Source organism: Populus trichocarpa, chromosome 8 (genome assembly GCF_000002775.5).
Source record: "Populus trichocarpa isolate Nisqually-1 chromosome 8, P.trichocarpa_v4.1, whole genome shotgun sequence".
Lineage (NCBI taxonomy): Eukaryota > Viridiplantae > Streptophyta > Magnoliopsida > Malpighiales > Salicaceae > Populus > Populus trichocarpa.
The window spans coordinates 8,103,405-8,116,776 of record NC_037292.2 but is presented as its reverse complement, the minus strand read 5'-3'; the positions used below and the strand labels follow the sequence as shown (position 1 = coordinate 8,116,776).

Below are 13,372 nucleotides of genomic sequence, written 5' to 3'. Positions count from 1 at the left end.
AAACAAATAAGAATAAATTTTATTTTACTTAGAATTTTGGCCCATTTTGGAAATGTCATCCAAATTATGGCCAAAAGATTATGGTTATGTTCAGTCGTTTCGTTCTAGTCAGATATTGTTATTTTAATTTTTAAAATATTATCCAGTTTTACTATGTCAATTATGTCCAATCGTTGGATCGGATTAAAATTTACGAGAAGTTTCCTCATATATTTTTATATCTCAAATTAAAATTTTAGAGCAATTGGAGTTTAGTAAAGTCTTGCAAAATTGTCAACAATATTTTTGTATTTTGTTTAAATTTGTAATTTTGTTCAGGAATGTCATTTTATTGTGTTCTTTTTATAGATTGAATTTTTTTCTAATTTCATCATTCAATTACAAGTTTATTGGTAATTGAGTTTTCTACTTTGTTTTGATTTGCTTTATTTGGGGTAATCATGGTCTCATGACACATGTCATAAAATTGATCGTTGAACTCAAGTTATTATGAGTTGATTCAATATATTGTCGCCTCAATATTTTTTTAAAAAATATATTTTCTTGAATTCTTTTTTAGTCAAACAATATATTTATCAGTTGTCTAGTTTATTTTTGGACCCGTCTAGTCGATCAGGTCATATCAAATCAATTTATTTTCTTACTTGTATTTAAAATTTGAATTCCATAATTTCAAGTTAGTTTATTTTTTTTTCTGAATTGAAATTATATTTGTTAAATTAATATTTTAAATTATATATATATATGTATATGTGCGCGCGCATAAACAATACAACCTTAAAGATACACGATAAAACACTTTTGAAACTGAAATTTATCATTTCCATTGAAAAAACAAGATGATAACAGGAATAACTAAAAAAATGATAAAAATATTTATATTTATGATTTGTTCTTAATAAATATTAATAAAATATTAATAATTACTCTCATTACAACGTAAGATTTCTAGTAATTATACAAGGAATCAGAAAGCTACACGTTCCGTGCTTTGTTGTAAAGTTTCATCCCAGCTACCAGTCTTCTGCTCATGTTAGCTGCAATAAATTATGCTTCAAAAGCATGCGGATTTCTTTCCTTAAAAATCACAAGCCAGAATTCCATTAACCTCCCATTTCACAGTTTGTTAATGGATGTCGCCTTCCACATTCTCTTTCTCTTGTAGCTCTATGCAACGCATTGTAACGAATCCGGCAATGCACCACTAAGATAAAGTTATGAACTTACTTTCTCAAGAACTCATATCTGATTGGAACCCTCACTCAATTATTAACTTGAATCATTGTTCATTTCAATGTGTCACTTGCCAATTGGTTGAAATATAAATTATACTAGCCAACAAAAAAGGACAACAGGCCTAGCAGACCATCATTCCTTGACAATTTTATTACATAACTCCAACAGAGTTAGTTAGTTAGAAGGTTAATGAAATTTGTTTTATTTTTGGTTTTTGAAAAAAAGAATTATAATAGTTAATCTCAATTAATATATATAAATTCATTTGAAAATACTATGAATATCAAATAAAATACATGTTTTGATCATAAAGGATGTTCGTGCCTCTTTTATCATGAGATCATAGCACACATGATGTACAAGGTATCCACCAATATCTACCATTCATTTATTCATTTGACTATAATAATAGATCCCCACTCTACATTCTATTGACCAAAAGAAAAGTAGAGAAGAAAGAATCCAAACTCGTACAAAATATGGACAAAAGTAGATCACAAGCTAGAAAATGCTTAGTCACCTCCTACCGGATTCCAAATCCTCCAAAGCAGCAAACTCGTTTCCGTGTTTCCTGACTTGCTGACTCACAACGGCTAAACTCATGGGCTGCACGTCAAGTTCATTCACAGACTCCCCTGAATTTGTATTGGAACGTGACTCCTCCATTGCTCTGAAATATTCGTAAGGTCCCCATCCTGTGGTCAAGAATATGAACAGGGAACGCTTAGAAAAATTCATCGCTTTCATTAGAGAGTCACTCTCACTCTCTCAGGTTTTTTTCATGAAAAAATGACCCAGCACTGCTTGAGAACGAACTTCTAACATGTCCAGATGACGTACTCCGCCGGCAACAAGATGTTAAAGTAAAGATGCTATTGCCTTTTAAGAGAAAACACAACAGGGATGCGATATCTTATTCAGAGATTTAGAAAAAATGGAGCCCGTAGCAACAGTAACAAAGCTGGGGAAATAAAGGCGATGGAAATCTTACCTTCATCATTATATGGGGGTGGGAATAACTGTGCATAGCAGAATGTGGCCACAACCAGCCCTGTTACCATGTGAAAGAGGTCCTAAAGTCAAATTTTGAATTCCATGTCTGTATAGCTTTCTCTATCAGCAGGTGATGACAGAAAACAAACCTAGAAGGCCTCCAGCGAACACATCCTGCCAATGATGCCCGTAATCATCAACTCGAGAGATGCCTACAAGAGATGCCATAAGCAGAGGAAAAAAAACAATGCACAGCTTTGCCACGTGCCCTTTCTGATCAAATGCTTTGATTTTCCCAGATAAGTAAATTGAGAGAAAACCTAATCCAGCAAAGGACCCTGCATTGCAGCACTATTTTTTATCAGTTATTACATCTCACATGGCATTCAAGTATCTTCTTTCAAACACTCACTACTTGGAAAGCTGCTGTAAAATAGCAAGCAACGACTGTCTTGTGCCTGAAAAGTCCCAAGCCTTACTGATCAGCAAGAACTTGAGAGTACTTTGTTTCTCAAATGTTTTGCACAATCGAGTTGATTTTTCTTTTTGAAAATGATCCAAATGATAGGAAGTGCAACGTCAAAAGTGGCCAAATAATAGCATCGGTAAAGTTTCAGATTTCCAATTCATAGTATAAATCAACCAAAACAAACATAGAAAAATTTGCAGTATATATATGGCTACAACTGTACGTAGCTTACAAGAAGTATGGCCGCTTGGGAAACTCTTATGTCCTTCCCTAATGTCACTTTCTCTACCATGACATACTGCATTTCCCCACCGATTATAGAGCTGAACAAGGCAAAAAACAATAAAATTAAAGGATTGGAAATAGTAACAGTGCCAACCAAACATGAAGCAAACAATTAATTATATTCAAAGGTCAATATCAGAATATAGCAGCTAGCTGGGAACATGGTAGCTTCAAGGAAGATAAAAGTCAAGTAAAGATTATTGAAATGGTCGAAAAGCAGAACTGTTGTCAAGGCATCGCTTAAAAAGAGAAAATTGACGGGATGTAAAGCTCTTATAAGAGAGAGAATAAACGTGCTTATATTAAAAAAAATGTATATAAAAAAAATGCACCAACGAGTTAAGGAAAGGGTCGGAAACAGAGGCATACTTCATTCCCATCAGGAAAGCAGCGCCAAAAGAAGTCTGGTCGAGGCCGGCCAACTGCATTTTTTATTGCATCCGTGATGACCGCAGTAATCAGCACAGAAAATAAGAGGCCTGCTCTTGGTTCATACAAAAATCTTCATTAATATCCTACTTACGTTGAAGCAAACATGAAAGAAAAAAGACACAGGTAAAACATAAAAAGCACAGTGCAGATGAAATTACCTAAGATGCTGTGATGCAGATCATAGACATCTTTCCTTCGCGTATAGAATAAAAGGAAAACAGCAATGGGCAAAAAAACTGTGTACATCTGAATATCAAAAAGGTGTAGACCCTGATGAATTATTTACTCCTCAACACCGCAAGGAAGCAAAAACAGAAAAATGAAGTATTATCCAATCTTAATTTGACTTTGGATGGTCAATCAATACATAATACAATCGACTCTCTGAAAACTTAAAGCCCATCCACGTAACAAACAACTAGATGAACTAATTCTGAAGAAAACTTACAGGAACACTCCATGCAGGCACTGTGTTTTCTTTCACAGGATATTTCAGGTCTGTCATCATATCCCTTCCCACAAATCGGTAAAAAGGATGGATTACATAGAGAATGACCTCAATCAACACAAGTAGCAGTAGAATAAGCCAGTCCAGCATGTGATCCCTCGCAACTTTGGTTCCATGAGATTTGATAGTGTGTGTACCCATCTCTGCCGACCTCACTCTGCCCTTTTTTTGAAAATACAGTAACATAAAAATTTAAAACTAAAAAATCAGACCGGCAAAGTTAAGTGCTAAGACAAAAGCCGATCTCTCCCCATTATTGCCCGTTTCGTGACGTGTTACTTTCTTCCCTTTTGTGGCTGTGGTTATTTTAAATAAATCTAATTTCTCAATCAAATTCGTGCAGAATCCCGGGATATGAAATTTATTACAATTAGCATTACACATATTAAATTTCAAGTAATATTACACATATGTATACAGCTATATGGTATCTGTTTTGTTTGGTAAGCCATCAATTCTTGTTTGCAGTGTAGATTAAAACTTGCAAACAGTTGAAGCATTTTAGCGCATCTTTACCGACAGACAATTCTGGTGAAAATAAAAACCCGAGACTCAAAGAGTCCATGAAATCTAGTTTTAAAACTTGTTCCTCGTCCAATCCCCAGAAATCCATGGACAACTGTGGTCCATTATACATAGCGATGACAATTTTATCAGAAGTACTTCGCAAGCCTAAAAGATATCTTTTCAAATATAATAAAATATTATGTAAATTTATCTCATCAAATCTTGCATGCAAAATGATATCTTTTCAAATACAATTAAATATTATGTAAATTTAATTAACTTATCAAACTTTGCCTGCAAAATTAAAGTACTCCTATGCTGATGATCATGGCATAACAGAAGAAGGAAAAAAAAGAGGAAAGATTACACTGTACAACTAACCTGAAAGATACGATAGAAATTCGGGAAAGAAAAATATGAGAACATATTACTCCACGCCATTGATGCGCTAACTCAGCAACGAAATTATTTTCTACACAAAAAGAAAAGCAGCCAGAGAATGAGTCTGGAAGAGAATGGAAGACAAGTGGAGAACGAGAAGAGGGTACGAGGAGTACTAGTCAGTGACAAGAAAAGGTGAAAAGAATGGAATACTTATCTTCAATGGGAAAGAAGGGAAATAAAACAAAAAGAAAAGGAATTAAGTAATTTCAAAGCAAAACATGGGCGGTAGACAAGACAAAGATTTGGCACTGATACAAAGCCAAAAAGGTCAAAACGAACCGTGTGTTATTATAGAGCACTAGAGTTGTCGCCTGTTTTCCTTCGTATATATATAAAGGGGTACACGACAGTGCTTGGTTTTGGGTGGGATCCCGGAGGCAAGAAAGCGCTTTCAGTTTTGACGGTTGGGGGGAGGGGGTGAGGAAGAAGAACGAGGGCACTTTGAAGTTGATTTTTTGCCGCTGGGGTGGGCGGTTTAGGTTTTCCCAGATAAGCCGTCGGCGTAGACGGCCTTGTATTTTATACTAATACTTGTCGTTTTCGGATGAAAGTTTCGTGGGCAATGATAGCTAGGGACAGTTGCATGCCTTGAACAACTGCTGCTTGGACACTCCCCTCCTCAAAAAGACACGTAGTTTTCCAAAAACCTAATTATTGTATAACCGCTAATGAAAACTCCCTTTCAGTCTGATGGTAGAAACAAACACTAAGATTTCGACTTGAAAATTAATCACTGAATCTGTCACTAGTCCACCAAAAAACAAAATACAGAATAAGAATAAAAATAGAATTAAAGAGCGTATTACTAAGATAAAAAAAAAATCCACTATCTGTTTGTGCTCTTTTAAGATGACATGCCCGAAACACATCAGATGTTTCACCTCCACAGGGACCAAAAGTAGAAATCAAAGAGACACTGTAGAGATTTATCTTGATAAGAAATTCAAAAACCAAGTGATAACAAAAAGAAATTGATATCCGAATTACTGCAGTACGTAATTAGATGATTATCATTGACATCAGTTCCTCTTCTATACTTTTAAATATAGTAATTAAAATCAAAAGAATATCAGTTGATTTTATCTGCACATGAGACTAGAGTGAAAATTGAAGACATTTACAAAACAAGATGACATCACATGGGAGTTGAGGCATCAATTTATGAAAACAGTTGATCAGTAAAACAGCAACCCTCCGAGCACGGATGAGAAGAAAATACAATAGAGTCGGAGCGTGAGTGTACATGACAAGGAGGACGATTTCCACATAATCCTAATATGGTAGATGAAGGGCGAGGAACAGATCCAGATCGGAAGCATTTGTATGACCTTTAAATGAAAAGACGTGGGAGATGTAAGTTAGGCTATTATCTTTGTAGCCATTTTTTTAATAAAACTTTTGATTATTATAAAAAAAAAACGATGTGGGAGATGAGTTCATGAGGAAGGATGAAGTTTACAATTTCATAGTACGAGCAATCTCTAAGGCCGAAAAGGGAAAATAAAAAACCGGTTCCTTCTGCAGTTTTCAAAACAGTTCATGAGGCATTGAAAGACTTAGATGTCACTGTTAACTTTTTGAAATGGGGAAGAAGTGAAAGCCTTGGGGAATTTATGAGAAGATTCAATAATGACACCCCAAAGATAGTTGATTTGATAGCTTCGGTAGTAGCATCTACTTTGATAGCAGCTATTCCTGATGAAGAGTTCAAAAAAACTTTGGTATTGGAGGGATAAAAGTCCATGCAAGAGTTGACATGTAAAGTTGAGAAGTGTATCATGTCTAATGGTAGAGCTTCGGAATCGTTAATGGGATAAACTAAATTAATGGCTAGCTGAGGATCTTGATTGATAATGATAATGCTGCGTGTATATTATACTATATGATTGTTTGAGGCTTATAAGGGAAAATCAGATGGCGTTTGTTTGAGGCTTATACTAAATTAACGTTTGTTCGGCACAAGGATCAGGAAAAAGGGCTCGCATGGAAGAGAATATCTTCTAGAGACCAATATATTTTAACTTTGATCTCCATTTCTACTTGTCGAACACGAGACACAGAGACGATGATAAAGCATGAGATATAAATAATTACCACAGGAAAGGGATCCAGTGACATACAGGGGCTGTGATTGAGCCCGCGAAAAGCTAGCTAGAAACTAGAAAGTGTGTGAAATGGGATTATTACGAAGCTAAAAGAATAAAAATCACGATATCACGTGATAATGAATCGCGAGACTTGGAATTCTGATTGCTTCGAAAAATCCAAATGTGCTCACGTCGATCCACCAACGATGTGCAAAACTTTCAACGGTGGAGAGATTATAAAGGCATAAATTTCAAAACAAGCCAAGAGCATACGATATTACATTTTCCCATGTCATTATTTTTTGGGTTGACGAACACAAAGATCCATTTTTCATATCACATTTCTATTACTCCCAGAAATTAGTCCAAGTTAAAAAGGTTGCTTTATTAAGGATGAGTGATGGCTGCTTCGAATCATTCCAAGTAAAACACCTTTGTATCACATCATCATCGTCCCATCTCAGAATTATTTTTTTAAAAAAAAGATTACTCTAAAATTATGTTTAGTGCAAGATTAAAATTTGGAGAGAAAATTAAGCATTTATTGATCACATATTAAGGATATAAAAAGTATTTCCTTTCCTCTCAAAAATATACTAAACATGAGTGAAGAAGATGAAAAATTATAAGAGTAAATTTTCACTTCCTTTAACCTTCTACCGACCATATCCTAATAATAATTTATTTGTTCTCTACCTTTTCAATATCCAATATATATATATATATATATATATATCTTGAGGTGGTCTCCACCAGCTACGGATCTTTATTTGCAACTGGCTGCTCATAAATCCAATAAATGCAATTATTCTCCGACCGATATAGCAACTTGGCTATTTTGCGGTTCCATCACTTAAATCATTGCGTTTTCATATAAACGGGAAAGATATCAAAACAATCAGGTAAGTGCTAGGTGATAGGGAAAAGTAGAAAATAATTGATGACTCGGAAATCACAATAAAACTTATTCTCATTTTTATCAAGGTCTTGGACCTTAATTTGGTACAATATGTTTGTTTTTACTGCAAAAATAATGTTATTTTTTTGGGCTTAAAATTAAATTTTTTATCATTTTGATATACTAATATTAAAAATAAAAAAATATATATTAATATATTTCTAAATAAAAAATATATTTAAAAAAAAAACTATACCATAACTGTAGCAATGACTTGGACGGCAATGAGTGCCTGTGGAATATTTATAATGGGAGAGTAAAATTCATTCGTTCTTTCCAACAGCTAGCATATATCAGGTTAAATTCCTCGAACCCACCAAACTTTAATCCTTTTCTACTGCTCCATCGATTGGCAATAGATAGAAGTGAAAATAGCTATGATTATGAACATGAATTTCCCCCTTTTTATTGCGGATCCTTTCGCGGCATCGTTACTGGTGAGCTGCGGATGAATGATTCGGTGATCCAGTCCGTTATAAGCTTCTGGGTATCAATATTCAACACAGTGGGTGACTATTCTTTTATTCTTTTGGGTTTTAAGAGTTGCTGAGCCTGTTGTGCATTGATTGATCATTAATCTTGTTGTCTGATTGACGTCTTGAATTTGCAATAAATCTCATGTTCAATTCACTTTTGCTCAACTCTATCTTAATAGAAAATACAAATCACTGGTAAGCAAAAGATATATGTATTTGGCCCTTTAATTTATTTTATATAACAAAATTATAATTTTTTTTTATCATACTATATAAAGTATTCTCCTTTGATGCACAAAAAGTGGACATCCCAATTACTTTTTTTTATTATTATTATTCCAGGTGTTTTTTCCCCTCATTTTTCATGCGAGATTCTCAGAATAAATGCAATTCAAAGCGGTGTTGTTATAATTAATGATATGTAGATTACTCGTGTGTCAATGTATTTAAGTTTTAATTTCTACTAAAAAAAATTGAATTTATAAAACAGGTTCACCTTGTCATATATACATATAAAAAAAATATTGAAAAAAGAGAAAATGATTGGAAAGTTTTTCAAGTAGATATTTTAAACTACAAATTTATTTTAAAATGAATGTTTAAATTTTTTTATAAAATATAAAAGTAGAAAAATCAAGAAACTGAATTTTTTTTATTTTTAACGTGGGTGTCCGGGCCAGCTTGCACGCACCCCGACTAATTCCACAGGCCCTGAAGTTAATGACCATGTAAGTCTCCAGTGGCTCTGAGATTTGTGGGACTCAAACTAGTAATCTCTAGAGAACAAATCTAAAGCCTAACTAGTTGAATCATACCCTTCATTATTAGAAACTGTATGTATAATGGTGTTAATTTTTTTTTTCCTTGATAGCACAGAATTGTGACAGTAGAAAAAATATATGCGTGTGATATTGTTGAAAGCAAGAGTTTATTTTTGAAAATGATGCATTTATTTAAATCGACTTCGCTCTAACCCATTTAAAGTATAAGAAAAATTAACTGAAAAGGAATATATTTATGATGATACAAGAAAAAAAAATCAAAGTAAAAACACTTCAATGATCTATCAATGATAATCTATTTTCTAATTAATTTATTTTCTTTTCTATAGTATCATATAACTATTAAGAAAAACAATATAGTTTATAATAATATTTGAAAAATTAATGTAATGCACAGAGATGGTATGAATAGAAAAAGTTTTCAATTACAAGATTTCAGGACAGACAACACCGTTAACTTGAGAGTAACTCCGTGCAAATAACTCGGGGTGGGCTTGGAACGGGTAAGAAAATGACTATAATGCCATGAACCATATTCCTACAAGATTGGATCTCGTAATTTCATATGGTGGATTTATGTTAACCAAGATCCAGCCCAGTACGGAAGAGCAAACTGCTTGGTCCTCTTTCTTCTAATTAATTACCCCTTTTTAGGTATTATACTACTAACCGTCTGTTTGACTGTTTATATGGACACTAAATGAAGTTATATTTATAAATATATATAATATTTTTTAATAACTTTGTATCATAGGTTAGTTAATTGAAGCGCGCGAGTCGAAGCCAAAGTCGTGAGTTTGAGTGTTTGCATTGTTTTTTTTTTTGTAAAGATAGAAGATGTGTTATTCATCTCTTTAAATAATATATATATATATATATATATATATATATATATATATATATATATATATATAAAACAAAGCCAAGTATAGCATGACCCTTTATTGTGTTTTATTCCTGTTTTTCTCTTCTAAAAAAAATTTATTAAATTTACTTACTCTTCAGATATAGTTCTTAAATACTATTATTATTATTATTATTATTATTATTATTATATATCTAGTATAAAAATAATAATTTTAATAATAAATTGTTCATAAAAATTCAAATAAAATCATTTTTTATTCTTAAAAATCTTAAATATATTTTGGATATTATTTTATCACATTTATGATTTTTTAATTTTCAATTACATATAAATACATATAAAATACGGACACACTATTTTGATATTTTTTTATTAATCTAATTTAAAAATCATAATATATTTTTTTAAAAAACAATAATTCTAATTAAAAACATCGTGTTTTTAAAGATAAACAAAAATTATATTAACAGAAAATTATATTTTCATAGAAAAAAATCATAATAATTTTTTTATGTTTTAAAAATTTATAGTCACCCCATAGTGGAGTCAGGAGTGTACTAGTATCCTCACTATCAATTCAGATTATCTCGTTTCTTATTTTACTCCCATTATCTTCCTAACATTTTATCTTCCTTCTTTGAAAAACGTCGCTGGCAACGGTATTGGAAAGGAACAAATCTAAACATGATAAATACAGAGAGAGAGAAATAGTGGAAGAGAGTCAAAGTTTGACAAAGCTAAATTCTTAACCAATAAGCACAAGATAAAAATGTACTAGTTTTTTTTTTTTTTTTTTTTACAAAGAAACCAAACACAGCAACCAAGATAGAATTCAGAGTGTATTTTGCAATGTGTTGTGTGTTTTTTTTAATGTATTAAAATATTTCTTTTATTTTTTAAAATTAATATATTTAAACAATCTAAAAAATATATATTTTTACAAAATCATCCTTAAAAATAAACGGGTCTAAGAGGATGCTGACCTATCATACACCCAGCATAAGATAACTTGAGCTCCTCCAATCCATGTTCTCGCAAGCACAGATCATGGCCCCCGAGATTTTTTTTTCACTCAATCTGAAGCACAGATCATACAAAAGTGTGAAGAGAAGATGATAGTCATTTCTGGGATGTTGATTTTCAACAATAATCCCTTCCTATTACTGCAGCAAATCACATGACTTTGGGAATGATTTGTTTTTGTATAGATTTGAAAGGCTGAATTGTTCTTGGAGGAGGAACAAAAGGCGTTTTCTGGTCTCCCCTGGGCCGGAATTCAATCAAGAGAGTTACGGAAAAAAACTGCCATGATTTGTTATCAATAGTGCTAGAAAAGTTTCGGTCTCTGGCATGTGAAACTGAAACAGAGTAACAGACCCGTCAAGTGACCAAATCAGTGAAAAAGAGGAACCGGAAAGCAAGGAGCGTGGCTAGGGTCGAGGTAACTTTTTTTTTAAAAAAAAATCTTTGATGATATCTCCTCAGCTATTTATTTTTGCATTTGAAAAATATTTTTAAAATAATTATTATTTTTATTTTTATTTTTTATCTATTTTAAATTAATATTTTTTTATTTTTAGATTATTTTGATGTGTTAATGTCAAAAATAATTTTTTAAAAATAAAAAAATATTATTTTGATGTATTTCCAAGTAAAAAATACTTTAAAAAGCTACTATTACCATACTCTCAAACATTTTTAAAATAAAATTGGCTGCCCTGTCTCAAACCTGATTAGCTGTTTCCAAAGGATTATTATAGGAGGTTTGGATTGTATAGTTGTGTTTGAGTGCGTTTTAAAAGTATATATAATTTAAAAAATATTAAAATGATATTTTTTTAATAATTTAAATATACTGTATAGAAAATAAAATTTTATTTTAAAACTATTATACATCACAATACCACAACACTTATCTCTACGGAATGGATTAGCTCTCTGCTCTACGTGTGGATCCTTCCTTTGTTGACTTGCTGTTGCGGCACAATTTGTTCTCTCTCGGGTTCATTTCTAGAGGTTCGACCCTTCCTTCGCTGGGGGCCTGGGTCACTTTAACTTTTTGTGTTTATGAATGAAATTCTCCAGTCAATAATTCTCCGTTAGTTTATCTCCTCGGCTCCCATCTAATCTAATCTAACCTTATCGTATCAAATCTCATCTACTCATCAAATACATCTTTAAGATCTGTTTTAATCCTCACATTTTCAATAAATCCGCCATTATTTTACAAAATTAATTTAATTAAATATTAGAAATTGATCTTTCTGGTTTTACTACTTGCACAAGATATCTCTTGATGGATAGATACGGCAAGACTGAAGAGGATATTTATTATTTTTCAAAATATTTATTATACTTGCACAAGATACCCTCTGTGGCACGCGTTCTATCATAATAAAACCAATCAAATAGCTAATTTTTCTCCATTTTTTCAAAGCATTTTCCCTCTTGTGGAAAACTACAGGTACATCACCACCTAATTTTTCTTGGATATTTGTATTTCAATTTAATTCTATATTAACGTACACGTCTATTTGTACAAACTCAAATAATTTAATCTTAAATATGTTTTTTTTCAGTATAAAGCACTCCATATTATAATTTTATTGTATAGTTTAGATGTGATGTCTATGATAGTTAGAAGATTTATACTATTGTTCTCTATAATCATAAGATATTATCATAGATTGTTTCGTAGTTGGAATCGACAAATATCATTCAAGGTATCTATCTCCTAACAAATAAATATTGATTGAGTTATGATTTTATAATATAGATTGTGGATATTTTTTAATTTATAAAAACATCAAGGTTCATCTTACCAACAAAATAATCCTTAAAAATTGGCTTTGACTAATTAAAAATCTATTGAAGAAATTTCTAGCCACGCCACTGCCCACGGTTCCTTTAAAAAATCCAGCAAATAAGTATTATAGATATATTTATATCTATAATAATATATAAATGATCACTCCATGGATAAAGACAGATAACTTCCTAAGCAATTAAATAATTAATCCTATTACATTGTCCATGTGTCAACATCATCTAACTGAGGCCGAGAAAAGGCAAATATAATTAAATTGGCATAGATTTTGTTTTAATTTGGTTGTTTTTTAAAATGTATTTTTAAAAAAATATTTTTAACATCAACATTAATATATTAAAATAATCTAAAAATATTAATTTAAAACAATCACAAAAACTTGATATAGATAACCAGCACTTGTATATATTAAAGGCTTGAAAGTTCCAAGTCTATCGCTTACGAGGATCGACCTCAGCTAATTAAGTTCACTTCCAAGTCATTAACAAACTGGGTCAGTG

At 31.9% G+C, this 13,372-nt stretch overlaps 1 protein-coding gene across 4 annotated transcripts; it reads right to left on the bottom strand.

Moving 5' to 3' along the window:
- Positions 1-1,602: 1,602 nt before the first annotated feature.
- LOC7488376 (putative lipid phosphate phosphatase 3, chloroplastic) lies at positions 1,603-5,365 on the bottom strand. 4 transcript variants are annotated; one of them, XM_052454830.1, is made up of 8 exons: positions 4,812-5,365; positions 3,864-4,080; positions 3,574-3,661; positions 3,353-3,462; positions 2,931-3,021; positions 2,379-2,567; positions 2,228-2,287; positions 1,603-2,115 (listed from the first exon to the last, which is right to left on the bottom strand). In XM_052454830.1, exons 2-8 carry the CDS (start codon positions 4,062-4,064, stop codon positions 1,997-1,999), a joined length of 858 nt encoding a protein of 285 aa, XP_052310790.1. In that variant the 5' UTR covers positions 4,065-4,080; positions 4,812-5,365; the 3' UTR covers positions 1,603-1,996. The 4 variants fall into 4 exon arrangements, with proteins under 4 accessions (XP_052310790.1, XP_006379752.2, XP_024462102.1 ...); XM_006379690.3 differs by having other exon boundaries at positions 3,864-4,085; positions 4,812-5,363; XM_024606334.2 differs by having other exon boundaries at positions 1,603-1,931; positions 4,812-5,110.
- Positions 5,366-13,372: the final 8,007 nt, after the last annotated feature.